Below are 27,770 nucleotides of genomic sequence, written 5' to 3'. Positions count from 1 at the left end.
TTAACCGGACAAAACGCGTTAAACATGAAATTTAAAACGCGTTTTTCTCAAATTGGGTTGAGTTTAGGTGAAAACTTATGAAGACAAAACTTGCCTAAAATTTTAGCAGAATTGATATGGTGTAATTTGTTTTGCGAAATTCGGGCCCAAAATTTTACCCCAAAAATGGGTCATTTTGGCTTTTCTTAGTTAATCAAAAATTACGCCAAAAATACCCAGTCGATTACAGACATAATTATATCAAAGTGAGCCCCTTGCGTAGCTCAACAAACTTTAAGAAGGGTATTTTCTCCAAAAAAAATGCAAATTGTTTAAAAATTGTTTTTAAATAAAAAGTTGGTATTTTATATAGTAAAAATGACCTTTTTTGTCTATCAAACAAAAATAAATTAACTTATACAATTTTTTGGAGATTATACCCTTCTTAAAGTTTGTTGAGCTACGCAAGGGGCTCACTTTGATATAATTATGTCTGTAATCGACTGGGTATTTTTGGCGTAATTTTTGATTAACTAAGAAAAGCCAAAATGACCCATTTTTGGGGTAAAGTTTTGGGCCCGAATTTCGCAAAACAAATTACACCACATTAATTCTGCTAAAATTTTAGGCAAGTTTTGTCTTCATAAGTTTTCACCTAAACTCAACCCAATTTGAGAAAAACGCGTTTTAAATTTCAAGTTTAACGCGTTTTGTCCGGTTAATTTAAATCAGCACTGTATGCTGGCTATGTTTAACCTTGCGATAATCGGTTTTTGCCGGAAATAACTTTGTTCACAGAATGGTCAAAATCAGAAATGGTTTACTTAGGTTCAGTTCATAATAATATCAGTTTTCCTTGCGTCTCCGGTACACTTGGTCTGGAGGTAAAGAATACACCTGAAACGGCAAATATCCTGGGGCGAATCTGACAGGACCTGTTTTCTTTTGAACGGTAAATATTTCGTTTCAAAAAATTGTAGGTTTATTTGTCTGCTTTATTTGTTGGCGTAGTAGCCACATCGTAGAATTGTTTTTTTTTGCTGCTCACAAAGTACATTGTCGCTGCTTTTAGTGTTTTGATTTTTTTCTGCTGTTTGTAATTTAACTAACCTTGACTTATATATATATATATATATATATATATATATATATATATATATATATATATATACTTTTTTTTATCTCGTAAAAAAATTTTTCTTCCCAAATGATTTTGGCTTATATTTTATGGACTTATTAGGCTTTTTTTCGTAGTTTCATTGGAAACGTAATTTTTATGCTCCCTTCTAAATGGCAGAAAATGCTTTAAAAAATCTTTTAAAAAAATCTAGAAGATTGTTTCTAGCATTTTGTGCGATATAGAGGGGAGTATAAAAATTACGTTTCCGATGAAACAATTAAAAAATAAGACACTAAGTCAATAAGCTATAGGACCAAATCATTTGGGCAGAATGAAGATTTAAAGCAATAAAAAACATTTTTTTTTTAGATTTGGTTTGTTATTCTTGTAATTTTTTGCTTAATGGGTTTCGGCTTATTTAAGTCGATTAATGGCCTAATATGGCGTCTTTCGACGAGCAAAAAAAGCATTTGTATTTGCGTGTGTGGGTGCTTTGAGGGCGAGTGGGACTTAATAACGTTTTATTAGTCTCAAAATTTTTTGTTTTTTTTCGGCTTTGTTTTTGTTTATTACGAGTCGGCGAACCTAGTTCAGACTGTTATATAGGTCGAGAAAATTTTTTTCAGGAAAAGTCATGAAATTTGTTCAGGCCCAAACCCACTTTTTCGCGGTTTGACTTTTGATTTCTTCAGCTCATTTCTTTTCTTAAAAGGAAGGCAAACTCCACTACCGAACAGTAAAAGTGTAAAGGTCACAAAAAACATAATCAACTTCAAATCTCAAATGGACTTGGTCAGATTTCCCAGCGAAAGAAAATCTTTTCTGATCCAGTTTACTCCAGTTGGGTCAATTTTTATCATAAATTGTTCGAAAAATTCAAAGAGCTCCAAGGGCATCTATTTTTTAAATTTGAAATGTGAAAGTTAAGATTTTTTCAAAAAGACTCGGTGTTTTTTTTCTGTTTAATTGCGTTCATTGACTCTTTTCTAACTGCCTGTTGGCTAAGTTTTTCTTTTTTCGCCCTAAAAAATTATGGTCTATAGTATATCGGCTCTGTGGCTTCATATTGTTTCATAAGACGAACAACTAAATTCTATGTGTGTGTGTGTTGAGGGTGAGGGGGACTAATTAACTGTTCAATAAGTATTGTTGATTTTTTTTCGGCTTAAAGGGTTTGTGTTAAGTTGTTATCGGCTTTGTTACCGTAATTATTATTTACACAAGCATAGCTTGCGTTATAGTATGAACTTTTTTTTTTTCAACCGAAGTCGGAAATATTGCTACGATGCAATTGTTGCGACAAAATGTGTTCATTTGATCCAGCTATTAAGTACAGCCAATGCTTAGGATATTAACACATACCATTATATTACATTAAGCACTTTAGCTTCAAGGTATCATGGTTCTGTAGCGTAGAGGTAGGGAAGAGACTAGCAGCAAAATAAGAGGGTTCGAACCTGGGCAGGGTCGGATGTTTTCAATGAACTTTTTTTCGTATCTATACTACATTTAAATGCGTGTGACAGCTATCTCCCATGTTTCAGCATAATAATTTTGCAAGTTTAGCAAAAGAATTTTTCACGTTTAAGCTATATCATATATTGCAATGCTTAAGAAACTTTTTTGATGAATTTTCCGCAAGGTCATTAATTTTTCAGCAATTTTTTTTCGAGGTCAAATCAAGTCCTGCTTTTTCATCTGTTTTTCATCTATCTATACCTATTTTTTTTGGTAAACCTGCTTTTTGTGTATACCTGCTTTTTCATCTATCTATTATCTATTTCTATTATATATTCAAATGCGGGCTTCACTATTTCGCCATGTTTGAGCTTTTTCAACGTTATTTTTGCATGTTTAACAAAAGAATTTTTGCACGTCTAAGCTACATCGTATATTGCAATGATTAAGATTTTTTTTCGATTTTCCTGTTTAAAGTCAGTATTTATTTCATCAAGATTGAAGTAAGCTACCCAATAGTGGGATTTTGTTACAGTTTTCCCAGGTTTTCCTATTCTGGCCTCCATATATGAATAACCAAATCCTTTTAGCTTACGAGAAACGGCAATTTTAGAGATTTTTTTTTTACTTTTTGAGAATCTCACCCTCTAGTTGGGTGCTGCCAGGGTACTAGCAGGAGTTGCAAAATTTGCCTCCAAATATTACTGTTCAAATCCTTGTAGTTTTCTAGATATTTATTAAAATGATTTTTCAAAAATTTTCAAAAAAAAACTTAAGATTTAAAAAAATTCCAAATCTTTTAAAATGTCAATCCTGTTGTTGGAAATTGTAGAGGGAACTCTCAGAGGTTGCGAATCTTGCCTGTGAGTATGGCTGCTCAAATCGTTGTAGTTTTTCCAGATACGACGTTTTTTCGTATGATTTTTTTTCGAAAATTTCCAAAAAAAACTTAGATGTTAAAAAATTACAATGCTTCGAAGATCTCAATCCTGTTGTTGGATTTTGTAAGGGTACTCTCAGAAGTTGCAAAGTTTGCCTCCAAATATTACTGTTCAAATCCTTGTAGTTTTCTAGATATTTATTAAAATGATTTTTCAAAAATTTTCAAAAAAAAACTTAAGATTTAAAAAAATTTCAAATCTTTTAAAATGTCAATCCTATTGTTGGAAATTGTAGAGGGAACTCTCAGAGGTTGCGAATCTTGCCTGTGAGTATGGCTGCTCAAATCGTTGTAGTTTTTCCAGATACGACGTTTTTTCGTATTATTTTTTTTCGAAAATTTCCAAAAAAAACTTAGATGTTAAAAAATTACAATGCTTCGAAGATCTCAATCCTGTTGTTGGATTTTGTAAGGGTACTCTCAGAAGTTGCAAAGTTTGCCTCCAAATATTACTGTTCAAATCCTTGTAGTTTTCTAGATATTTATTAAAATGATTTTTCAAAAATTTTCAAAAAAAAACTTAAGATTTAAAAAAATTCCAAATCTTTTAAAATGTCAATCCTATTGTTGGAAATTGTAGAGGGTACTCTCAGAGGTTGCGAATCTTGCCTGTGAGTATGGCTGCTCAAATCGTTGTAGTTTTTCCAGATACGACGTTTTTTCGTATGATTTTTTTTCGAAAATTTCCAAAAAAAACTTAGATGTTAAAAAATTACAATGCTTCGAAGATCTCAATCCTGTTGTTGGATTTTGTAAGGGTACTCTCAGAAGTTGCAAAGTTTGGCTCCAAATATTACTGTTCAAATCCTTGTAGTTTTCTAGATAATTATTAAAATGATTTTTCAAAAATTTTCAAAAAAAAACTTAAGATTTAAAAAAGTTCCAAATCTTTTAAAATGTCAATCCTGTTGTTGGAAATTGTAGAGGGAACTCTCAGGGGTTGCGAATCTTGCCTGTGAGTATGGCTGCTCAAATCGTTGTAGTTTTCCAGATACGACGTTTTTTCGTATGATTTTTTTTCGAAAATTTTCAAAAAAATTTAGATGTTAAAAAATTACAATGCTACAAAGATCTCAATCCTGTTGTTGGATTTTGTGAGGGTACTCTCAGAAGTTGCAAGTTTTGCCTCTGAATATGGCTGCTCAAATCTTTGTAGTTTTCGAAATGTGACGGTTTTTAGGATTTTCTCAAAAATTTTCATGAAAATTAAGTTAATTTTTCTTCTTCAAAACTTGAAATTTCGAGCCTGCAGTTGGGGACTGGCAGAGTAATCTCGGGGGTTGCAACTTTGGTCTCCAATTAAGAATACCCTAGTTTTTTTTAGTTTTAAGAGATACGGAAATTTTCAGAAAACTCAAATGACAAAATATTTCACAACAGTGAAATTCCCAACCCTGTAGTTATGTGCTGTCAGAGTACTGTCAAAGGTTGCGAATATTGCCTACAATTAAGCCTGCCCAAATCTCGGTAGTTTTCGAGATTTAACTTCTTTTCTGGTTTTCAAAAAATACCTTTTTTTTAGAAAACTTAAGGTTGAAGTTTCTCAAAGTTTGAATTTCCCAACGTTGTAGTTGGGTGCTATGAGAGTACTCTCTGGAATTGCAAATCTTGCGTCCAAATGCGACTGCTCAATTGCTTTTAATTCCCAGATGTGACGTTTTTTAGTTCATTTTAAATTTTTTCAAAGAACTTAAATAAAACTTCACAAAATTTTATGGCTCTTCTAAATTTGTATAAAAAACTTTGCAAAATTTGTAATTACGAACCATGTAGTTAGGTGCTGTCCGAGTACACTCAAAGAATGCAGATCTTATTTTCAATATATGCGGTTTCTTATGAGTTGTTAAATTGAGTACCGGGGTGCGTTGCACGCTAGTACTAGTTAAAATGCGTCCGATTTATAAATTGAGGCATATTAGTGGTAATTTTTTTTTCAAATTGACTGGTTCTGCTAATGCGTCATAATTGGCTTGCGTCCCTTAGCACTTATGTAGACTAATAATCGGAGCTTAATAAGTTTTGTACCTCAAAGTTTTACTCATTCAGTTTTTCCCAGTAGCGTTGTCGGTCATATTTTTGCTTGTGTATGCGAAGTGCAACTTCGCCTCTTTGTTAACAATTGTATTTTTTATGTTGCTAAAAACATGTCATCTATAGGCCGAACTTTATCAAAGATTCTTTATAAAGCGTTTTAATGTCGCGAAGACTTCAATAGGCTGTGATAATTTTTTAATGGATTTCCAAAGAGGATTCTAATTTTCCAAAGGAATCAAAAAATGCCTTTAGATCTAGTTTTCTGAAATTGGGTTGATTTTTTCAAAAAAATTTTGATCATAGTTTGTTTTTGTAATTCAAAGAGCTTTAACTCGTATATTTTTTCTTTAAAATTTGTATGGTGAGGTTTTTCTATTTTCCTTGCGTTCAAATTCCTTGCGACTTTTTTCAAATTGTTTGTTGGCTATATTTTCATTTAGAATTTAATAATTTTAAAGTCTCAGCTAAAAATTTTGTCTAAGTGTTCGAATGTTTTCCATTCATTCAGGTATGTATCCGATTACGTAAAATTGGTTATTTTGTAAGGATTTTGGATGTTGCAATTTTTTAGAATTAAGTTTGGGGTCATAATTTAGCGATTTATAAATTGAGGCATGTTAGTGGTAATTTTTTTTTCAAATTGACTGGTTCTGCTAATGCGTCATAATTGGCTTGCGTCCCTTAGCACTTATGTAGACTAATAATTGGAGCTTAATAAGTTTTGTACCTCAAAGTTTTACTCATTCAGTTTTTCCCAGTAGCGTTGTCGGTCATATTTTTGCTTGTGTATGCGAAGTGCAACTTCGCCTCTTTGTTAACAATTGTATTTTTTATGTTGCTAAAAACATGTCATCTATAGGCCGAACTTTATCAAAGATTCTTTATAAAGCGTTTTAATGTCGTGAAGACTCTTCAATAGGCTGTGATGATTTTTTAATGGATTTCCAAAGAGGATTCTAATTTTCCAAAGGAATCAAAAAATGCCTTTAGATCTAGTTTTCTGAAATTGGGTTGATTTTTTCAAAAAAATTTCGATCATAGTTTGTTTTTGTAATTCAAAGAGCTTGAACTCGTATATTTTTTCTTTAGAATTTGTATGGTGAGGTTTTTCTATTTTCCTTGCGTTCAAATTCCTTGCGACTTTTTTCAAATTGTTTGTTGGCTATATTTTCATTTAGAATTAAATAATTTTAAAGTCTCAGCTAAAAATTTTGTCTAAGTGATCGAATGTTTTCCATTCATTCAGGTATGTATCCGATTACGTAGAATTGGTTATTTTGTAAGGATTTTGGATGTTGCAAATTTTTAGAATTAAGTTTGGGGTCATAATTTAGCGAGAGCCAGTGTTTTGTAATCGGGAGCCAGTGTTTCCCGGTAAACAAATTTGAGTTTTCTATTGTTAGTTTGTAAGAAAAACCAGTTGTTTTGTTCAGGCGCCGATCTAGGAATGGGGGGTACGGATTTTCAAAAATATTTGTCACTTTTTTATTCGACCAAATTCATTTTCTGAGCTCTCCCAATCCCCTAGAAAGAACTTTTTTTGACCACATTTTCTGACGCCGCAGGCAAGTTTTTTAAAAGGCAGGCCAAAAAAGCGTTTTTAGGCACTTTTTGTTAATTTTTGACCAAAAAATCGCGTTATTTTCGGCGCATGCTCCCCAGTCAAAATTAGTATATATTGGCGAAAATTTTAAGGTCAGTCAGCCAAAAATGGATATCTCAAAATAGTACAAAAGGGGACCATTTGGGTCACCACGCGGTCAAATTCCTAAGGAGAGGACGCGGACGCCCCCCCCCCCCCCCACCACACACACACACTATGTGCAGATGAGAATTCATATGTGCTGATGATTGATTGATTGTGGCGGTGAACTCAAAAGTCAAAACTGCCGAAAACCAAGCAATCATTGATTCTTTAATTCAGTGATATGCAATCGCTCGACTTTTTATCTTTTTTACCCTTGATTTAAATAGATAGAAAATCTGATCTAATGTATAGAAGAAACCCATTCGGTAAACTCGTAGAAAATGAGAATTTTTTGATACCCGTTAGAGTATTGATACTCAATATACCTGATTGGTACTCAATAAAACGACAAAAACATTTAGGAATAATAGGCTAACAGCTTGGTATCATAAGAGGCTAAAAGGACATCAGTTACGCCTGCACTAAGGGTGATTACTCTTAGTGTAATTGTAACCGTTTTCAAGAGTAAATGAACGTACTGAGTACTCTTATATAGGTCTTGCTGATTTTTTTTTCAGGAAAAAGTCTGAAAGTTTGTTCACGCTCAATTTTGGTTTTTGCGTTTTGACTCACTGTTTTTTTTTTAATTTTCTATTGTTAAAAGGAAGGCAAACTTCAATATCGAACAGCAAAATTGTAAGGGTCACAAAAAACGTGATCGACTTCTAATTTCGAGAAGGGAAATTAATTATGAGATTTTCCAGCGAAATAAAAGTTTTACCTATTGACCCAGTTTTCTCAAATTGGGTTAATTTAACAAAAACGGGTCCATCATAAATTGTTCTACAAATTCAAAGAGCTTTAAGGCCATCTAATTTTTTCCTCAAATTTTTTGAAAAATTAAGTTTTTTTTTTTTTCAGTTTCTTTGCGTTCATTACTCTTTTCCAACTGTTAGTTGGCTATGTTAGTAGGATTTGAAGTAAAGTTGGGCTCTTTACTCCCCTCCCGCACACCCTAAATCCGCTCCTGGTTTTGTTTCTTCTCCCTCAATTCATTAACGGTTTTTTCAATTCTGTGAGCTATAATTATAGTTTATTTCGGTTTTCTTCTCTAGCCGCGCAGACAGGTATTTTCATTTGTTAAATCTGTGAAAGATGTAAAATAACATCGAAGTTCATAATCACCCGCCAGGAAATGGTCATATTCAGTGTCTTTAATTTGCGTCTATAGATGAAAGTAATGAATCGGTAACTCAAATTGTAACGAATTGTTTCCAAATCATTTAATATCATGTATTTGTAGATTGAATAAAAGAGCAATTCGCTTCTGAGCTGGATTTTGGATCTGTATATCTATAACCAACAGCTCAGTCATAAATAATAACCACACTAGGGCTCAGAATATTTAAAAAAAACATATAATTGATATAGTTGGATTCGTTGTTTTCAAACATATTTTCTCGATTTGGACTTTTTTCCAATTAAATTCCCGTTTAGATATCGAATAAATTCCGTGTAAAAAAAATAATTGATTGTTTTGAATTGATGATAACATCACCCAAGAATTTCACGTTTACTTTTTGAAAAACTACTCCATGGTAGTATGATTGTAGAAGAGCTTGTATCAGAAAAAATGTCATACACCATCTTCGTATTTGAAAAAGAATTCGGTAATAAATTTTACGTGGATTTTAGAAGCTCGGTTTGTCGAAGTAGCATCGTCGACAAGGAGAGTTCTTTCAAGCTCAAGGACAAAGAGTTAGAGAAGATCGAAATCAGGAAACAGGCTTCGGAACCCCTGCCCTCGATTCCTGCTACTCCGGCTACACCTCCAGAAGATGACCTTGGGTTCCATATTGTATCTACTGGAGGTAAAGTTTCGCGAATTGTAAATAGAATTTATATCAAAAGGAGTTGAAAAGGAAACTTGACACCAAAAGCTTGGGGCGGTGACCTGTATATGCGAGGAAAGAATGAAAACTTTTTTTTTGCAATTTTGTACTTTATATCATATTTCGCCCTTCTACATTAAGGCGGGTATATTAAACAAAATCCGATTATATTAAAAAGGTACATTAACATATCTCCGAAATTACGTTGAAGGTAAAAGTGCAAGCGAAGGAAGTTCAGAAGCAGTGAAACAAGAGATGGTCAAAGATGCAGAAGTGGCAGCGGGATCCTCGACTAGAGAAGCGACAACCAACAAAGTGGAAGAAAGTACTGCTGCAGGAGACAATGACGATACCGGCAGCATGATTAGCTCAATCGCATGTAAGTGCACACGTTTCAATTTTCAATGTATTTTTTTTTCAAGATTATATGTTTGAAAGTATGATGAAATAGGCATCACTGGCAAGCAGACAAAACTTGGAATCTTGACACGATACTAGACTCAAGCTTGTAAACCTCAATTGCTTCGATATTTTTTCTGAGCTGCTAGTCTCGATATATAGGCTTTGTTATATGGCCTTTGTTTCTCTGCCATAGATTTCGTTCCAAATTGAAAAAAACTGTAGTTTTTACAGCCTCAATTAGGGAGCCCGAACCATCGCGTAAACTCCCGGCAGATGACAAAGAAAACCTTTCAAATGCAGACGAAACAAAACGAGAGGAAACCAAAAGTGGGGCATTTGACGAGATCGTAAAAGAGTTAGAACAGTCGGGCCGAAGTGAAAGTGAGTCATCAATTAGATCAGCTACGTCATCGAAATCCTCAGTTGCATCGTCAGCAGAACCAGAATCGAAGTCGTCGGCTGAAAAGGTTAAACGAAGAGTCGACAAGATTGATGTCGTGCCTATGAAGGGATCTTCCGTGCAGTTCCAGATGCCGTTCAATCGTGCAGTGCAATCTGAAGAACCGGTGCCTCGGCTGCAGCCTAAAGTGACAGTGTCACGCAAACCAAAGGTAATTAATTTACATTTTTACTTTTTATTGCATACAAATTGCAATAGTTAGATAGAATTTATTTATCCATAGTTATGGTTATAAATTTAGAAAAAATACCGAAGATCATCAAATTGAATAACTTGGGAGTCGATAGTCGAAAAGCACTCTGAGTACTCACTGAAAGTCTAATCGGTTGAAATCAATCAATATCGATATAATGGGCTCTCATCCTAGACATTCTGGGCTCACATAATGCTCACATTCTAGACCAAAAATGGAAATTTGTCATCACGTTTTAAAAAAATTTTGAAGAAAAATTGATTTCTCTAAAACTGGAAGAAATGGGAGGGTAAACTCAGGCTAGAATCGGGAACTTGTGCGGATATGCAGGTAGAAACTTGGCACTGGTTTACTCTAAAAAAGTAATATAAAACGATAAGTAAAACATAACATCATTTAGTTCTTGTTTTGCATGAAGCAGCATCAACTTAAAACTTTAAAAATCAGTTAAACCATTTTTTGCATAGAACATTTTATAATAAATCAAAAAGTTTAATTTTGCGAATTTGGGTTAGAAATAGAGCAACGATGGCTGGAAATATCCGCTTAAAAGGTTTTTCAAGATTACGAAGACAAGTTTGAACTGATTGAGTTTTTTCGAACTTCCTGAGAAATTTCATGTTCTACTTCAAACTACGCTGTTTTATTATGAAAATCATTTTAGGAAGTCAAGACTGAAACACAAGAAGCAGTCATCACGAGGCCCGACTTCTCTAAAATCGACTCGACTCCTGACGTCATTAAACAGATAGACGAGAAGCCTAAGAAGCCACCGTTTACTGATTTTAATTTACTTAGCCAAGAAAGCGTGTCATCAGCCGACTCAAAATCGACAAGTGAAAATGAAGAAAACCGAAACAAAGTTGATAATCAAGCTTCGAACTCAGGGGAACCCAATATCGCAGCACCTGGCGACTCATTGATTACAGGTGGTGTAAAGCGAACAGCGTCTTGGAGGGTTAAAAAGGGCGCGTCTAGTAAAGATAAAACTGAAAATAATGATGCTGGGTTGACAATTGCAGTGAAGGGCAATGATGGAAAATCAGAGGAAGAAAGTGCCAATCAGAACTTGCCATCAGTAGGAGATTCACAGTAAGTCTTCTCGTTTAATACGCTCCCTAAATCCAGAAGTTATTAATTTAGAAATTCAGAAGAAAAAATTTCACTGCGCCATTATCAAAATATTATCAGACATCAATGCTTGCGCTTGTGACTAGCAAGCGTTATCAAATCGGAACATAGAATTTTTTCCAGGCAAGAAACTTTCGTATACTTTCGTCAACCAAAATACTTATTATGAGCGTTTTGAATTTTGTTGCTTAGGCTGGTTGTAAATTGACCGACTCCGATTTGCTATAATTTCAGAGGTTCAGTTTTTGGGTTTTTAGAAATATATATTTGGCGGGGGAGGGGGGAGTAGGCGGGGTGAACAGTAGTTAACAACTGGTTTTTCAGCTCAACGGGTGTTTGCTTAAGTATTGTCGGCTTTGTTATTGCTAAGTAAGTTCTGTTTTGATGGTAATTTAATTTCAATTGTCTTCATGGCATGTTTTTCATTAAATGGACTTCTAAAAAATCGAGAAACAAACAAACATTTTTGTAAACCTTTGTATCCCTGAGTGGATAGAACCAAGGATTACTTAAATGGTATAAACATCTGCTTCATGATACAGATTATCTATTTGAATCCTGCAAAAATTGAGTTGGCAATGCTCAGGCGAAGATTTTTCAAATAGTTGGAATTAAATCCGAAAACTGTTCATAAGTTTTATACTTCTCTGTTTTTGCAAATAATAGTTTGCTTTGTGTACGAGGTATTTATGTTCAACCGTACTCGTCAGGAAGAAGCGTGATAGAATGATAGCTAGGTATAGTTAAACTTAAATTTATAATTCTGACATTATTTTTTGCAGAACGACTCCTCCGATCAGACCAGCGGAAGACTTGGAAAGCGAGCAGCTGACACCCAAGTTAGTACTTATAATATTTGATTTGTTTATAACAATCTTAATATGTTTGAGTTTGCCGAACACTCGCATGCAATTCGCACGCTTCATAGTTTTTACGAAGCCTTATTGTTTGTGCTTCTCTGAACATTATCTTAGCATTGTTAATTTTTTTTTAGTTTTCAGCAGACCCTAAAAAATTTTTGTGAAGGCGCCTTTGGCGTCAATATATACTAATTGTTAGGGGAAGTGAAAAACGAAACGTTTTTAGTAAGACTTAAAAACAACTGCATTATTGAGCGTTTTTCAAAATTAGACTGCAGCGCAGAAAATTCGGACCAAAAGTTAGGTCGCCAAAAAGCGAGGTCGCTTTTTGCTCTGTCCCATTTGAGTAGCCTGTTGTTTAGTTGGGAGCTGAGTTGAGTGTTTGATATTAATTTTCTGAAAATGTCTTAACATTTTCGATGCAAATGAAAAAAAATGATGCGTGTTGATGAACGATTTTTGTTTAGGTCCTGTGGTTGCTTGTTCGTTTACAATCCGCAATTTTTCTAATTCAAAAACTGGATTTTTTAAACTAGGTGTCATTTTAAAGTAGTTGTCATTTTAAACTAATTTTCATTTTAAACTAGTTGTCATTTTAAACTAGTTGTCATTGCTTGAACTTGTAAAAGTTAATAGCCTTCAAATGAGTCCATTTTCCGTTGTCTTTTCGCAATGTCTATAATCTAGTCATCTCTGCCATTGTCTTTTTTTACCCACTTGTCGAAGTGACATTATATCAAAATATTTTGAACACAATCGAACTACAAACGGTGCACCTTTTAAAGTGCAAGTTTGGAAGACACATATAGGACGTGTTGTTTTTACAGGAAAAGTCCTCAATTTGGTTAAGGCTCAATTTTGAGTTTTCGCGGTTTGTGATAATTTAACAATCAAAACTTCCATAAATTGCTCATGAATTTCAAAAAGCTTTAAAAGTTTTTTTTCTTGAATTTTGACAGTTGAAGTCTTTTTAAAAAAAAACACGTCTGTGTTTTTTTCTTTCCTTGCGTTTATGATTTTTTTCCAATTGTGCTATGCTTTTTAGAATAAAGTCCGAAATTTTTAAGCTCAAACTGGATTTTTTTGGAGTTTTTTTGGTTAATTATGAGATTTTAAAATCCGTTCATATCCTTTATTATAAAGAAGGCAAACTCCACTATGAAAAAGTAAAAATGTCATTGTCACAAGAGATGTGGTGGTCGACTACTAGTTTCGAAAGTGGACTTTCAAAATGGGTTAATTTTTTTAAAACAGTGTCTGATAATTTATTATTGAAATTCAAAGAGCTTTAAAGCCATTTGTTTTTTACACTTGCGATCAGCTAAGTGTATTATTACGAACCTTTTTTTCTAAACTAACTCGCAAATAAAATTGTTCACTTATTTGGAAATTTCACTGTAGCATTGGAAATTGCAGACTTTTGCTACTTTTTGTGACTGAGTGGTTAATGGTACCTATTAAGCTTCCATGGCTTAGTGGTTAGTTGCGAGACTCTTAATCTCTCTGTCGGAGGTTCGAATCTCAGATGTAGACGAATTTTGGCTAATTGGAGGCTTATTTCTATTTTTTTTATTATTGCACCTTATAGAGCTGCCTTTTCTCGTGCTTCGCCTTTGTGTTGAAATTTGAAAGTAGAAGTTTTTGAGCGTAATGAACGTAGTGAAGATTCATGTAAAGGTTTCGCTGATTTTTTTTGTTTCTTTTTTTTTTCAGGAAAAGTCTTAAAATTTGTTCACGCTCAATTTTGATTTTTCGCGGTTTGACTGGTTCTTTTAAGTTCAGTGCATTTCCGTTGTCAAAAAGAAGGCAAACTCCACTATCGAACAGCAAAAGTGTAAAGGTCACGAAAAACGTGATCGACTTCTGATTTCGAAAATGTAAATTAATTATCAGATTTCACAGCGAAATTTAAGTTTTACGTATTGATCCAGTTTTCTCAAATTGGGTTAATTTTAACGAAAAATTGTCCGTCATTATTTGTCCTACAAGTTCAAAGATCTTTAAGGCCATCTATTTTTTCTTCGAAATTCAAAAGCTGAAGGTTTATGAAAAAAAAACAAGTCAGTTTTTTTCCAGTTTTCTTGCGTTCATTGCTATTTCCAACTATCAGTCGGCTATGTTTTTTCTTGAAGATTTATTTCAAATTGGGTGTTTTCATCCCAATGGTGTTAATCATAAGCTATTCTGGAGGTTCAAAGAGCTTCAGGGTCGTGTCTTTTCTTTGAAAATCCAATGTCATTTTTTGTGGTTTTCTTGAGTTAATTGACACTTTTTGTGAGCTATGTACTTCAAGTTTGTGAACAAAAGGTCATCATCCAACTAAAGCGTCTGTTTTCAGTAATATTTGATTTCGAAATTTTTGTGAAATGCAACTTTGCCTCTATTTCAAAAATGACGAATATATTTTTTCAAAGTCATCAACTTAATTGAATAATTGAATTACGCGTTTTTTAGCACCGAACTTTCGAAGGAAAAGCAATGGTGTATTAGTAACCAATGCTTTGATAAATACCTTTATATCGCTATTTGTCATCACATTATTCCCGTTTGCTTTTATCTTATTTCAAAACCAATAACTGAATTTTACAGAAGTCCCGAAAGCAGGTGAGAATTTCCAGTAATTAAACCGCTCATTCATTTCTCTTTCTCTGTTGTTAACACCTATCTGTCGCTTACACTGCCGCCAATTCGTCATTAAGAGATGCAAAGGTCAAAAACTGCTGACAACCATCTAATAACGCAGCCAAGACTAGCGACACGCGTCCGCTTTTAATTGAATTTAAAAAAGCGGCGCTTGATCTTTGAGGCAACTCGTTTTGAGGCAACTTTTAAAGTATTTGACTGATCGTTATCATCATAGACCTTTAAAAAGTCAGACTTTGGATTATCAAATTATTCGAAACTCGCGTATTGTCGTAATTCAAAATTGTATTCAAAATTAAATTGGGAGTAAAATTGGCTTTGACGGTTATCTGTTGGTTGTTTGCATTGTAAAACTTGAATTGATACCGCTACCTGATTGGCGAAGGGCACTTATTTCTTCTTAATGTCGATATCGGGTAAGGTCACGTGGATGTTATCTTACATGTTAAATTTCGGCTGTGTAAACATGGTTCAACGTATTCCTTTGATAGTAAATGTATAAATCTATGGGAAGTATAAATCTGTGATGATTTAGTGTTTGTTTTTGTTTCAGTGCAATTTTGCTGCCGAAGAATGAGGAGAAAGAGATCACTCGTAAGCAGCGAGCTCGGTTCGAAAGGAACACCCGCAGATCTACTCAGGCAAGTCACTGTTTGAGACCACTAGTCAATCTAAATTGATAAAGGACGACGTTTTAAGATACTTTAAGACACTAAAAGAATGCCTTTTGCCTTTTTTGGCTTGAGCTCTTTCAAATTTAGTGTATAATGGTCTTATGAAAAACTTTAAGATTGGTAAATAAGCATTTTCCATGAGCAGTTTGCAGTTTTACTATTTCCGAGCAATAAAACTTTTGTGTGATTAGTACTGTGTTAAAAGAAAGAGTTGTTCGAAGCGCGTAAGTCAGTTATTACACTTGCGATCTAAATTGCGACCAAGTCTCTTGTAAGCGGGAACTAGATTATTTTCCCGTAAACAACTTTTCTTACCAATTTTCAGTTTGCTTTATTATTGAACCTTAATAACTTCCATGTTCCTTCCCAAATGTAATGAGGTCGCCTTTGCATCATAAGGTTTGGGGCTCGAGTCCCGACCGGACTTTTTTTTCAGTGCGTGTGCAATTAAAAACTTTCTGGTTAAAATTGAATTGTTAAATTTTCGTTTGTCTGCTCAAGTTTTGTCGGCTTAGTTGCCTTATATAGATTTTGTTTTTGCTGTCCTTGTTTTTTTTCATTATTTCGACTTGATGTTTTAATGTTCGTGGTGTATCGCAAGTGGTTCGAAGCTCTGCTTCGCCTCTGAGTGATGAAAGAAGATTTTGAATAATACTGTTTAGGGAATATCTGCCGCTGATCTGGAAAGTGCCTTAGCAAGTCCACATCATCACCCCATCAGGGAAGACAAAAAGGTACGAAAATTAGTCATTACTCTCAGAGAAGAGAAATTAATTCTTCTGTCCAACTGTTGATATGGTAATGATAATAATAAACTGTTTTCGGGTAATTCCATTGTGGGTAGTCAATAAATTTACAAACCATGACAACAATTTTACTGCCTAAGAGAGCACCATTGGACCTACAGGTCCGTTCACAGGTGTCTCAATGAACGGACTGGTAATGAAACACTATACAATTTTTACCAGGAGGAACGAGAGCGCATCGAGAGCAAATTCTTGACGTCATCTCCAGCGCTGACTTCTCCTACTCCTCAAGGAATGCAGTCATCACAAGAAAGCAGTAATAGCCAGAGCCAGCAGGACCAGAAGCAGCAATCAGGACCTCTAGAGGTAGGGTTCCAGCGCTCATCTCGCTACGCTAGGCTCACTTCTCGTGATGTGAATGACGCTATCGCGCGCAATGTGGCCCAACCACAGGTGGTTCCTGCCCAGAGCCGAACCTCCTACGCCAATAGTTCACAGATTCAAGGGGGAATAAATGTCCCACTAAATTATATAACTCAAACTTCTATTTCTTCAGCACAGGCAGCTCCTGTGAACTTAAACTCTTCTTCTTCTAATTTCTATAATTATACTAACTCTTCAACTAACGCACCACTTACATCTACTAATCCGACTACATACACCGTATCTCAAAGTCAACAAGTGCAGAAGATCGCAGCTAGAGGTAACGACAATTCACCGACCCTGGTATCACTGAAACCAACCGAAACTGAGTACAAGTCAGCGTTCACACCAACTCACGTCTCGGACAACTACAAAAACTATGCGGCTGTAAATATAGGGTCCACTGGCAATAAAGCAAATAATGCCGGAAATCGAACTTCTTCTGACTATGCAAATGTTCAGTTACCTCTGACAAGTTCCTCGCAGTACCAATCGTCCAAAGATTCAAGTGGCTATCCATACCAGGACAGCGGCGCTCGTGATTCATCAATCAAATCTGCAGTTGCAATGCCGAAGCCTTATAAGCCAATGGTGTTCACCCAAGCAAAGTCGTCGACGCCGCCAGTAGGTCAACGAAAGAAACAGATGGAGTATGTTTCAGTGGCGGTTCCGTTCATTGCTAGCCAACCTAAAAGTTCAGGAGGTTATTCTTCCTCGTCTGGTGGATCTCAGTACCACGGGGGCTACTCGTCATCGAATAATAGAAGCGAAACCCCGAAGTCAGTCAAAGGAACTTCTAACATAGATTATGTGTCAAAAGTTATTCCGACCGAAAGTAAGTCGGACTATTATGAGATGCGATCGATCCCATTTGACTCAAGCGGTCCGAAAAGAAAATCAAGTTACAACGAACCAGTAAAAGCATCTTCGGAAAGAGCACCTGCATTACCTCCGAGGAGCTACACTACCAGCGCGGGCGGAGACTATTCGCAAAGACGGGATGCAGGAATGCACTACCACCATCCGTCTGCAACACCTCCAATTCCTCTGAGATCAGGATACGTTAGATACACTCCCACAGTTTCATCTCTTAGTGAGAAGCCAGGATATAGTCTACCCTCTGAACCCTATCATAAAAGCTACAGCGATCGATCTTTAGACGCGTACTTCAAAGAAGGATCAGCTCGTTATAAGTTCTCGCCTCCGTCGATTGAAAACTCGTTTCAGCCTATGTATCAATCAGGAAGCAGTGGAAATGCAATGAATACCTCGGGAAGTGGAAGTCATCTGTATCAGTTCACTCACCCCGTTGTAATGTCGGGATCCAGACCTTTGACCGGAGGTGCCTCCGGATACCGATCTCCTCCGACGGATACTAAGAATCTTGGGCGAACATCTAGTCTGAGAGATAGACCCGCCACTTCGAAACATCACTCCACATACACCAAGTACTAAAAATATTAATAGTCCTTAGACTAGAACCAAAAAATTTTGTTTGTATTCGTTATAGTAAGTTACAACTGAAATTTGCTTTAATCGACTTATTTTCATTTGATTGGCTGCGGTTTTTGTTGTCGAAAGAAGAGAAGAACATAACGCGCTCATAAATCTGCTTATAGTTGCTGAAATATTTCAAAGATCGTTTGTCGTTTTTGGAGTTTTCTCGGAAATTTGAAGAAGCAACCACTGTCTTGGATTTTAAGTGGTGTGACTTGATTTGACTCTAATGCATTTAATTAACAAAGGGCATGATAATCTTGAATTTAACTAATAGATTAGATATTGTACATGAATTCTTCTGATCAGTTGGTTCTTTCTTCGTTGACAGCATTGACGGACCTCGACAATACTACATACATGAAATCAATAATAAATAATGGATCAAACTTTATTTGCTACGTTAATTCAACAGTTTTGATAGAAACACATTTTTTCTTCTGATGTAAGAATTGAGTGTCTTAGTGCAAATGTTAATAATGGTTTTACCCTTTGTCGTCAACTCTTTGATGATGTGTTGTCTGCGGGTGATTGTATTTCAAAATTTGTCGCCTTTTGTTGAATCTGTGCCATCAATATGTTTAGTTTAGTTTCAGCTAGTTAGTTAAGCAGTTAGTTATGGAGACGGTATACTGTGATATACATTGTCTTCCCCATATTTGCGAAGCGGTAGTCATGGCGTGTTTTCTGGTAAGTTGGTAGAAAATTTGAAGTGCTGGTGAAATTGCTTGCGACAACTATTCAGAATAATATTAACCTAACAACTTACTCACTAAACTTACTAATTGAAATATTATAATCATTTTAGTTTTCATAATCTATCACCTCATCTCGTTTTAAATCCTTTTTTCTTGGAATTGTAAATCCATAACTAATGTGTGCTCAGGAATTTAAAAACCTATTTCCGGTGGGTATAGTCTTTTATTTATTCATAAGCAATGAAGGTGCCTTCAATATCCTTCATTTTTGTAAATGATATTTGATTCATGGTTACTGAACCGAGTAAATTTTCTTATTTTGGTCATTTATCAGGAAAAAGCCTTAAAATTGTTTATCCATTTGGTTTTTAATATTGATTTTAGTAGATGAGGATGGACCTAGATATTCTCGAGGGGTAGGGTCTAAAATGATGTCGATTTTTAAAACTTAGATCAATTTGATTTTCTGAGATATCGCAAAACAGTATGAAGATCCTTTATTGCCAAAATTTCACCGCTGGCGTTTTTGCATATTTTTGAAGGTCTTGACCAAAATGCACTTTGGCGTGCTTCACCTTTAAAGTTTAGTATATTTTGGCGCCGAACGTTTTTTTTTAAAATGGGTCGGTTGGCCATAAATGGATATCTTGAAATAGCAAAAAAGGGGGACCTTTTGGGTTGCGAGGGGTTAGTTATAATTAAATCCGCCCCGGTTTAAGTTCCTTTGAAACTTATTTGCTAATTGGTAAGGAAGTTACGCTCTCCAATAGCAATAGTGCAAATGGCAGGTATGAAGGGGTTAGGGTGCAACTGCTAAAAGATTATTTAAATTTTCCACGGAATAAAAAAAGTTTGCGATAAAAAGTCGATTATATCTGAAATGCGTCAAAGGATGTTTTGATATTCATAAAGTGCTAAGTTGAGGTAGTGTTTTGCGTGGGTTTTTAAAGTTAAACAAAAAAATTGATGGAATAATCAGTCTATTTTGTCAATTTCCGTGAGCTCAATAAGCGTAAGTTGGCAACTTTTTTTAAACCTCGTCGAAATGGGGATAAAGTTTAAATAAGAGTGCATTACGATATCCACAACAACCGATTGGGCTTAAGATGTGATGAAGGAAGTGAAGACTCTCATATAGGTCGTCATAATTTTTTTTAAACGAAAAGTCTTTAAGTTTGTTCACGCTCATCTTTGATGTTTCGAGGTTTGACTTTTTATTTATCTTAGGTTCAGTTCATTTACTTTGTTTAAAAGGAAGGAAAACTGCATTATCGAACAGCAAAAATGTAAAGGTCGCGAAAAACGGATCGGCTTCTGATTTCAAAAATGGATTTGAATTTTCAGATTTTTCAGCGGAATAAAACATTTTAGTTTTTGATCCAGTTTTTTTTTCAAAATTTTATCCAAAAAGTGTTAATCATAAATTGTTTGAGACTCGGTGAACGTACTTCAGACTCAGATATAGTTGCTGTTTTTTTCGTTTTTTTTAGAAGTCTTAAAGTTTGTTCAGGCTCAAATTTTTTTTTCGCGGCTTGACTTCTGATTTCTTTCTATGTTCAGTTCATTTTATATGTTGAAACGAAGGCAAACTCCCTTACGGAACAGCGAAAGTGTAAAGGTGTCGAAAAAATTGACTTCTAGTTTCGAAAGTGGAATTTAGTTTCCAGATTTTCCAGCGAAATAAGAAAAATTACCTACTGATCCAGTTTTCTTAAATTGGATCAATAGTATCAAAAAAAGTGTCGATAATACATTGTTCTAGAAAGTTAAAAAGCTTAAGGGGCATTTTTTCTGTTTAAATGCGTTTATTGACTTTTTTCCAACTTTTTGTTGGCTGTTTTGTAAATACAAATTTTATGCAGTATACCTCTAAATTTGACTTCGGCTTTAAGCTATACAATTGAGCTTAAAATGTTTTTATAGTTACTCAAAGTTTCTCAGGCAAATCAGATTTGCTTAAGCTGCTCGAAAATTATTTTTTTTTGTATAACTGGAAAGACCTTAATTGCTAGCCTCTAATGCACTTCTATTAATTGAGAGTTTAACATATCAATCATGAGAATTATTTCAATGAGAACAGTTGAACTAGAGATGTCCTTTTTTAGGAAGCAACGACGCCTGTACGGCCATTCGGCGGAGTGACCGGATCATTCTTCACGCGTAATTCATCATACCTCGAAAACAACAATATAGTGAACAAAAATGACGTCGCATCAAATTCAAATCGAGAAGACGTTTCGAATGAAAGTCGACATAGTACATTGATCAGTACGCCGTCGGCATCGTCTTTGTTCAAATCAAATAGTTTGCGACGATTCGACAGGTTAGAGCATTTCCTTGAGTTAATGAAATTCTGAATTTAAAAATTATTTAACTATCATCAGCTGAAATTTTTGAATAAAACAGAATTACAAAAAATAACATAAAAGTTAAGAAAACTTCGTTAACCAGTAAAAGCGTCGTTTATACATCTAAAAATAGGCATTTTGGACCAAAGTTACTCTTTTTTTGAAAAGCTTTTCCTTAGATATTTTTGAAATAAATCTTGAGTTGCAAATGTGCGACAGATTGAGAAGTCACGTGGGAAGCAGTTCAGACAACAGTACGATAAGCAGTGTTCACATGGGGTCTTATCCGATCGACCAGACGGACCACTATGCTACGAATAGTCTGGACAGAGTAGGCTACGCGCACAGATCGGCCAACAAACCACCCTGTCCTAATTGTCATCAAGTTAGTGGCTTTTTTATCAGCTATTTTCATTCAAAGCGTCTCAAAGAAGTGACTCGGGATGCTCTACATGGGCATAATTTTGAGCTTCTGAGTCTTTTTTCCTATCCGGTTTCAGCTACTTTTTTTTAATGAAGTTCTGCAAAAAATAGGGTTTGGAAGACCTTTTAGTTATACAAAAGCCCGATTTAAAATCGAGCAAAGTTTGTGTAGCTGACAACTGAGCGCTGCAATGGGAATATTTCGCATTTTTTGGCTTAATGGAAGAAAGACTCTCATTACACAAGCAAAGGTTGTGTGATAGTATGAACTCTCTTTTTTCCAACCGAAGTCGCAAATATTAGAGTTCATTTTGAAAGTGTTCATTTATTGCAGTATGTGCATAAGATCAATAACCAGCTATTAAGTATAGCCTATGCTAAGGATAGTAACACAGACTATTATATTATAAATAGCACTTAAGCTTCAAGTTAACATAGATTTGTAGCGTAGAGGTAGGAAAGGAGACCCGCACCAAAATAAGAGGGTTCGATTTGGGGCAGGGTCGGATGTTTTTAATGAACTTTTTCGTCTACTAGTTAAAATGCGTCCGCTCTATACAATGAGGCATGCTAGTTGGTAATTTTTTTTTCAAGTTGTCTGGTACTGCTAATGCGTCATTGGCTTGCGTCACTTAGAAATTATGCAGACCCATAATTTGGGTGCGTATATTGAAAAACTATGTAAACTCAAAGTTTTACTCATTCAGTTTTTCCCAGTAGCGTTATCGGCCATATTTTTGTTTGTGTGTTTTAATTTCTGTAATATCTTTGTAATGCTCGCGTAAGTTGCGCGAAGCGGACAATAATTTTGGGCGTGATTTGGTAGTTGGATAATGAGAGCCAGCCAAAAGGTCCATGATAGCAGGAATTGATAAAGTTAAGGTTCTACGGCTCAACTGTTTTGTTCAAGAATGCTGAATACAAATTTCTTTGAAATTATATAGGAAACTGGTTTTTCTTAGAGGATGACTGTTGTGAGGTCATGGTTATCCTCGCATTTGGATTGTTTCAGTTGCTCATCTTCAATCACGACTGTTAGGTGGAATTGAAGGCTCGCTCAATAGTATTCTTAGCCCGGTACATCCAGACTGTCTATTTTTTTTTACTTTGAAAAAGTAGCGAAATATGTATGTTCGGGTCTTTTTGTAATCAGACAAAAAATATTGATCAAATTATCACTTAAATTTTGTTCTCACTCAACTTCACGTTTTGATGATTTGATTACCCTTGCGATAAGCAAGGGTATTGCAATCGGGTACTAAACTTTTATCCCGTAATTAACTGAAAGCACAATGGTCGAATGTGTCGGATTGGTAATATTCAGCTATGCTCAAATTCTTGAAAATCCAACTTAAATTACCTTCATGTAGGTAGTAATTAGGTCTAGTCCTTTTCCGGTTTTCAAATAATTTTCTTCAAAATTTCGGCGTAGTTTCCGTCGGTTCATTCCGCGTTTTTTTAAAATGAAATTTGTTTTATTTGGTACTATTTTTTTCGTTTTTTTTTGTTTAACTTGGATTTTATTTTGATTTTGAATTTTTTTTACTCCTGTTGAAAGTTTGCAACTTGTCATTTTACCAAGTCTGATTTTTAATAATTTTGTTTTTAATATATTTTTTTTTCGATTAAACGGTTTCAGCTTATATTTTATGGCATAGTGAAGTTATATTGCATTGTTTCGAGGGCAAAAATTCCTGTTCGACAAAAGCAGGTATTATTACATTTTCGAGAGCAAGTATCTTGAAATCGAGAACAATACTTTTTTCCAGTAAACAACTTTTCGTAAACGTTTAACTTTTTTTCAATTTACTGTTTATTGAACCTTCACAACCTCCAGGTTCCTTCCCACTGGGCCTAGAGTTAACGCCGTCGCCTTTGTAACCTAAAGTCTGGGGTCCGACTCTCGGCAGGACCTTGTTTTTTCAGTATATATGCAATTTAAAAAATTTGGAAATCATTGAATTGTTGGACTTCGTCATTCTTCTAAAACATTGTCGGCTTAGTTTTCACATCACAATTGTTTGTCCTGTAAGCAACTTTCTATGCAGGTGCAAGTGTTGCTCTTTGTATTGTCAGGGAGGTGGACTTGAAGTTTTTAAATTGTTTTAGTTAGGTGAACCATGTAAAAACAATCAATTTGTTTTTCGGCTCAACAGGTGTCTGCTCAAAGATCGTGGGTTTAGTTGCCACATCTTTGATTTTTCTTTTCTTGCACTGTAGGCAACTTGCTTTATTGTTGAAAGTGCAAGTGTTGTTCATTCTAGTCTCATTCTAGTTGAAAGTACGAGTGTTCTTTATTCTTGTTCATTGTAATGAACGTAGTGATTACTCTTATATAGGTCTTGGTGATATTTTTTTTTCAGGAAAATTTGTTCAAGCTGAATTTTGATTTTTCGCGTTTTGACTTTTGATATCTTTTCAAATTCACTTCATTTTTTTTGTTAAAAGGAAAGCAAAGTCCACTATTGACTGACAAAAACAAAAAGGGCACGAAAAACGTGATCGACTTCTAATTTCGAAGATGGAATTTAATTATCAGATAACTCAGCGAAATAAAAGTTTTACCTATTGATCCTGTTTTCTGAAATTGGGTTAATTTCAAAAAAGGGTCAAACATGTAAGTCAACAATGTAAGGCTGAAGTCAATAACATAGCCAACTGGCAGTTGGAAAAGAGTAATGAACGCAAGGAAATGGAAAAAAAAGCGGAATTTGGAATTTCAAATATATATTTTCCTGTTTTAGCAAGTTTCACAGCTGGAGGAGGAAATCAGGAGACTGAACAGTGAGCTGAGTGTCTTCATGAGTTCCTCCAAATGGGACGAAGTGCAGAGAGAAAAACAAGTGATAATAATCTTCAGTTTTTAAATTTGAGTAATCAAATAAAATGGAAGTTAAGGAACAGCAGCAACCTGTTTTGATTATATCTTCTCGACTAAGAAGAATATTATTTTGGAAAGGCATTGGCTCATCCTCATATCCCCAACCATGCTATCATTACGGATTTTCCTGGTCAGGGGTCGGTGCAGTCTAAAAAATCAAATCGGTTAAAGGCATTCGTTGTAATTAAGCTTGCGATTTGCAAGCGTTATAAAAATAATGATAAAATTTTATAGTCATTGCTTTTTATAAACGCTGGGAAGATTTTTTGCAGGGCAGTGTTCAAACGATATCTACAGCTCAGCAATACCTGGAGGATAGAGCTCAAAACGTTTTTCTCGAATCAAGTGGGAATTTACTGTGATAGTTTTTCTCAAATCCTTTTAAATATAGATTGACAAGAAAAAGAACCAAAGTCGAAGAGTTGCTAATATTGGTGTTTTTTTTTCGCTCTTTAGGAACGAGTGCAGTTAATAGACAGGGTATCTCAACTAGAGGTGCAACTGGCAGAATACGAAACCATGTCGAAAAGCTACACAAAAGTGAGGAACGAAAATGCATCCCTAATCCGACTGCTAGCTAACTTTGTCCGAACTGAATACAACATACCATCCAGTCGGACACCTAATCGACATCCGGCAACAACAGCCAGTGCTACCGCAACGTCCACAGCTACCACCGAGAGTGTTACCGGGACGCAAAAAAGAAACACGGATGACTGAATTTGACATGAAAAACTCAAAACTAGTTTATGCAAAGAATCAAGTCGAGTGCCTTGAAAGCTTGTGGCTTATCTAGAATTTAAAATTTGCATGCTGTTCTATTTTCTATTTAAAATGTATTTTCTTGAATTCAATTGATGGCAAATTTTATAACAGAGGAAATAGAAAGCTTGTGGCTTATCTAGAATTTAAAATTTGCAGTGCTGTTCTATTTTCTATTTAAAATGTATTTTCTTGAATTCAATTGATGGCAAATTTTATAGCAGAGGAAATAGATGCAGTTTAATATTTTTCAATAACTATGTTATAACAGTTTAATTGCTGAAAAGCCTTGAAAAATGCTGCTCTTTTTACTATATGATATCTGTTGTAGTTGTTCCCTGCTGTTATAGGCCTAACAGTAATTATTTGTCAGGCGATTGTTATCCATCGGTGATCAGATTGTTTCAGATTTTAGTTACGAATTCTAATTTGAATGCTCCTGGAATAAGTCATCTGCTGAATTTTTCAATGAATATGGCTGGCATGTTCAAGTCTTAATGAACTCATCTTCCAAGTTTTTTTTTAATCGTAGCTCAAATTTTGCTTGAAGAGTAGGCAACAAAATACTATTTACACTAGCGATCAGCGTAGTGTATTATTACGAACCTTCTTTTTTTAAACCTAACTCGCAAATAAAAGTGTTCATTTATTTGGAATTTTCACTAGCATTGGAAATTGCTTAGAATCTATTCTTTTGTTTAGTTGTGGCTATTAATAGTCCGTTTCTGAGTGGTTAGTGTCTGAGACTCATAATCTCTAGGTTGCAGGTTCGAAACTGATGCGTAGCCAAATTTTTACTAATACGAAGCTTATTTCTAATATTTTCATATTGCATTTTATAGAGCTGTTTTTTGTCATGTTCTCGCTAGTGTTTGCGAAGCCAAGTTTCGCCTCTGTTGAAATCTTTGATTCAAATCGATAATTTGAGTATGAAATATTTAGATTTTACTCAGGTAGATAAAATCAAATTCTAATTTTCTTGTTTTATTTTCTTGTTCATTAACACTTCCATATCTTCTATTGTGAGTTTTTGATATTTCTCTTCTTCAATTAGAAACTGAACATATTAAATGGAATTTTGATTGTTGTCATTAACTGCATTGCACGTTCGCCTGGGGCTGAACTAAACTTTTAATTTATGTTGGTGCTATTATGTATATGTCTCTGATGAATGCTTTTAGAAGTGGAATTAATAAATTGATGGCTTCATTATTGCTTCTCTACACTTTCACAATTGAGTGAGAGCAAATTAATTATATTGTGTGAATAATGAGTTAGTTGTTCTTAGAGTTTGATCATTGCAGAATCGGAATTCAATCTTCAAATTATTATTTTTTTCAACTAGAAATCATTGGTGCAGATAGAAATTGCATCAGTTTAGACATGAGGTAAAAATTGCTTTTTTAAAGTAAAAATGTATTTAAGTGCATTGTAAAATGTATTAAAAAAATGAATACTCCTATATAGGTCGTGATGATTTTTTTCAGAAAGAGATTGTTCACTTATTGGCAATTTTGATTGGCACAGTTCATTTCTTTTGTTAAAAGAGCCAAACTCCTCTATCGAACAGCGAGTGTATAAAGGCCACGGAAAACGTGATCGTTTTCTTATTTCGAAATTGGATTCTAATTTTCAGATTTCCGAGCAGAAAAAAAAACTTCATCTGTCAATCCAGTTTTCTCAAAAAATTATCAAAAATTGGCATTCATCTACTGTTCTTGAAATTCAAAAGAAATGTTTCTGTTTCCTTGCTGCTAATTGACTTTTCTCGAAGTATATGTTCCCTCTATTAAATTTTGAGAAATTTTGCGATGAAGGCATAAAAGATCAAATATCTTAACCAATTGCAGTTAGGTTTATTTTATGCTGTGAAATCATCCTCACAAACAGCACTGATTAAATATATACGAGTATTTTTGCACTGTTGATCAAAATAAGCAAGAAAAAGAACCGTTCAAACAAATATTTCGGAAAATGACTGCTTCGCTTCGTGAATAGGGTCCTCGTAAACAGTTATGACTTCTCTGAACTTAGCTCATTTTCTATTTTTTGACGCGGAAACTAAATGATTTTTTAAGTTATCTTGTCTGTTGATTTTTCCGACACAAGTAAGTCATGCTCATCAGCTTCCCAGAGATCAAAGTTGAGCCCAAAAATTCAAATTCCTTGTGTTGTTTGCGAGGATTTTTCCGTCGCAAGAGCACATCTGAAACTAGCTTTGATATATTGGCTATTGTATGCTTTCAAAACTGAAGATCTCAATTAGATCTAATAAGCTCCTTCAATTATTTCATCTAGCATGTGTCAAAATTTCAACCCTGTGTCAAAACTGTTTCATAGCTATATCTTGGAAGAAAAAAAATTTCCATGACCCGTTACTCTACCAACTATTAAAATGCAGGACAGTTTTTTTCTCTAAACAACAGATTTATAGCTTGATATTAATACGTGCAGTGTGAACACTTATTTCATATTTTGAAGTATGCCCGTTTGTTTTAGTGTAGTTTGCATACATCGAA

At 34.7% G+C, this 27,770-nt stretch overlaps 1 protein-coding gene across 3 annotated transcripts in view; it reads left to right on the top strand.

The window, feature by feature from the left end:
- The window catches only part of LOC134852194 (protein phosphatase 1 regulatory subunit 12A-like), a 33,663-nt gene extending 7,084 nt beyond the window's left edge, over window positions 1–26,579 (top strand). Inside the window, exons 8-20 of one of the 3 annotated variants that reach the window (XM_063868508.1) lie at window positions 8,914–9,089; window positions 9,322–9,489; window positions 9,744–10,123; window positions 10,830–11,257; window positions 12,079–12,135; window positions 14,746–14,760; window positions 15,353–15,440; window positions 16,136–16,207; window positions 16,442–16,585; window positions 20,943–21,160; window positions 21,405–21,570; window positions 24,353–24,451; window positions 24,946–26,579. In XM_063868508.1, the coding sequence (XP_063724578.1) occupies window positions 8,914–9,089; window positions 9,322–9,489; window positions 9,744–10,123; window positions 10,830–11,257; window positions 12,079–12,135; window positions 14,746–14,760; window positions 15,353–15,440; window positions 16,136–16,207; window positions 16,442–16,585; window positions 20,943–21,160; window positions 21,405–21,570; window positions 24,353–24,451; window positions 24,946–25,209 (2,275 nt within the window). In that variant the 3' untranslated portion in view covers window positions 25,210–26,579. Of the gene's footprint in view, window positions 1–8,913; window positions 9,090–9,321; window positions 9,490–9,743; window positions 10,124–10,829; window positions 11,258–12,078; window positions 12,136–14,745; window positions 14,761–15,352; window positions 15,441–16,135; window positions 16,208–16,441; window positions 18,830–20,942; window positions 21,161–21,404; window positions 21,571–24,352; window positions 24,452–24,945 lie in introns of those variants that run through there. The other 2 variants (XR_010164285.1, XR_010164286.1) reach the window with 2 other exon arrangements.
- Window positions 26,580–27,770: the final 1,191 nt, after the last annotated feature.

The sequence above is a fragment of the Symsagittifera roscoffensis genome, chromosome 7 (assembly GCF_963678635.1).
Source record: "Symsagittifera roscoffensis chromosome 7, txSymRosc1.1, whole genome shotgun sequence".
NCBI classification, from domain to species: Eukaryota; Metazoa; Xenacoelomorpha; order Acoela; family Convolutidae; genus Symsagittifera; species Symsagittifera roscoffensis.
This window is presented reverse-complemented; position numbering and strand designations above follow the sequence as displayed.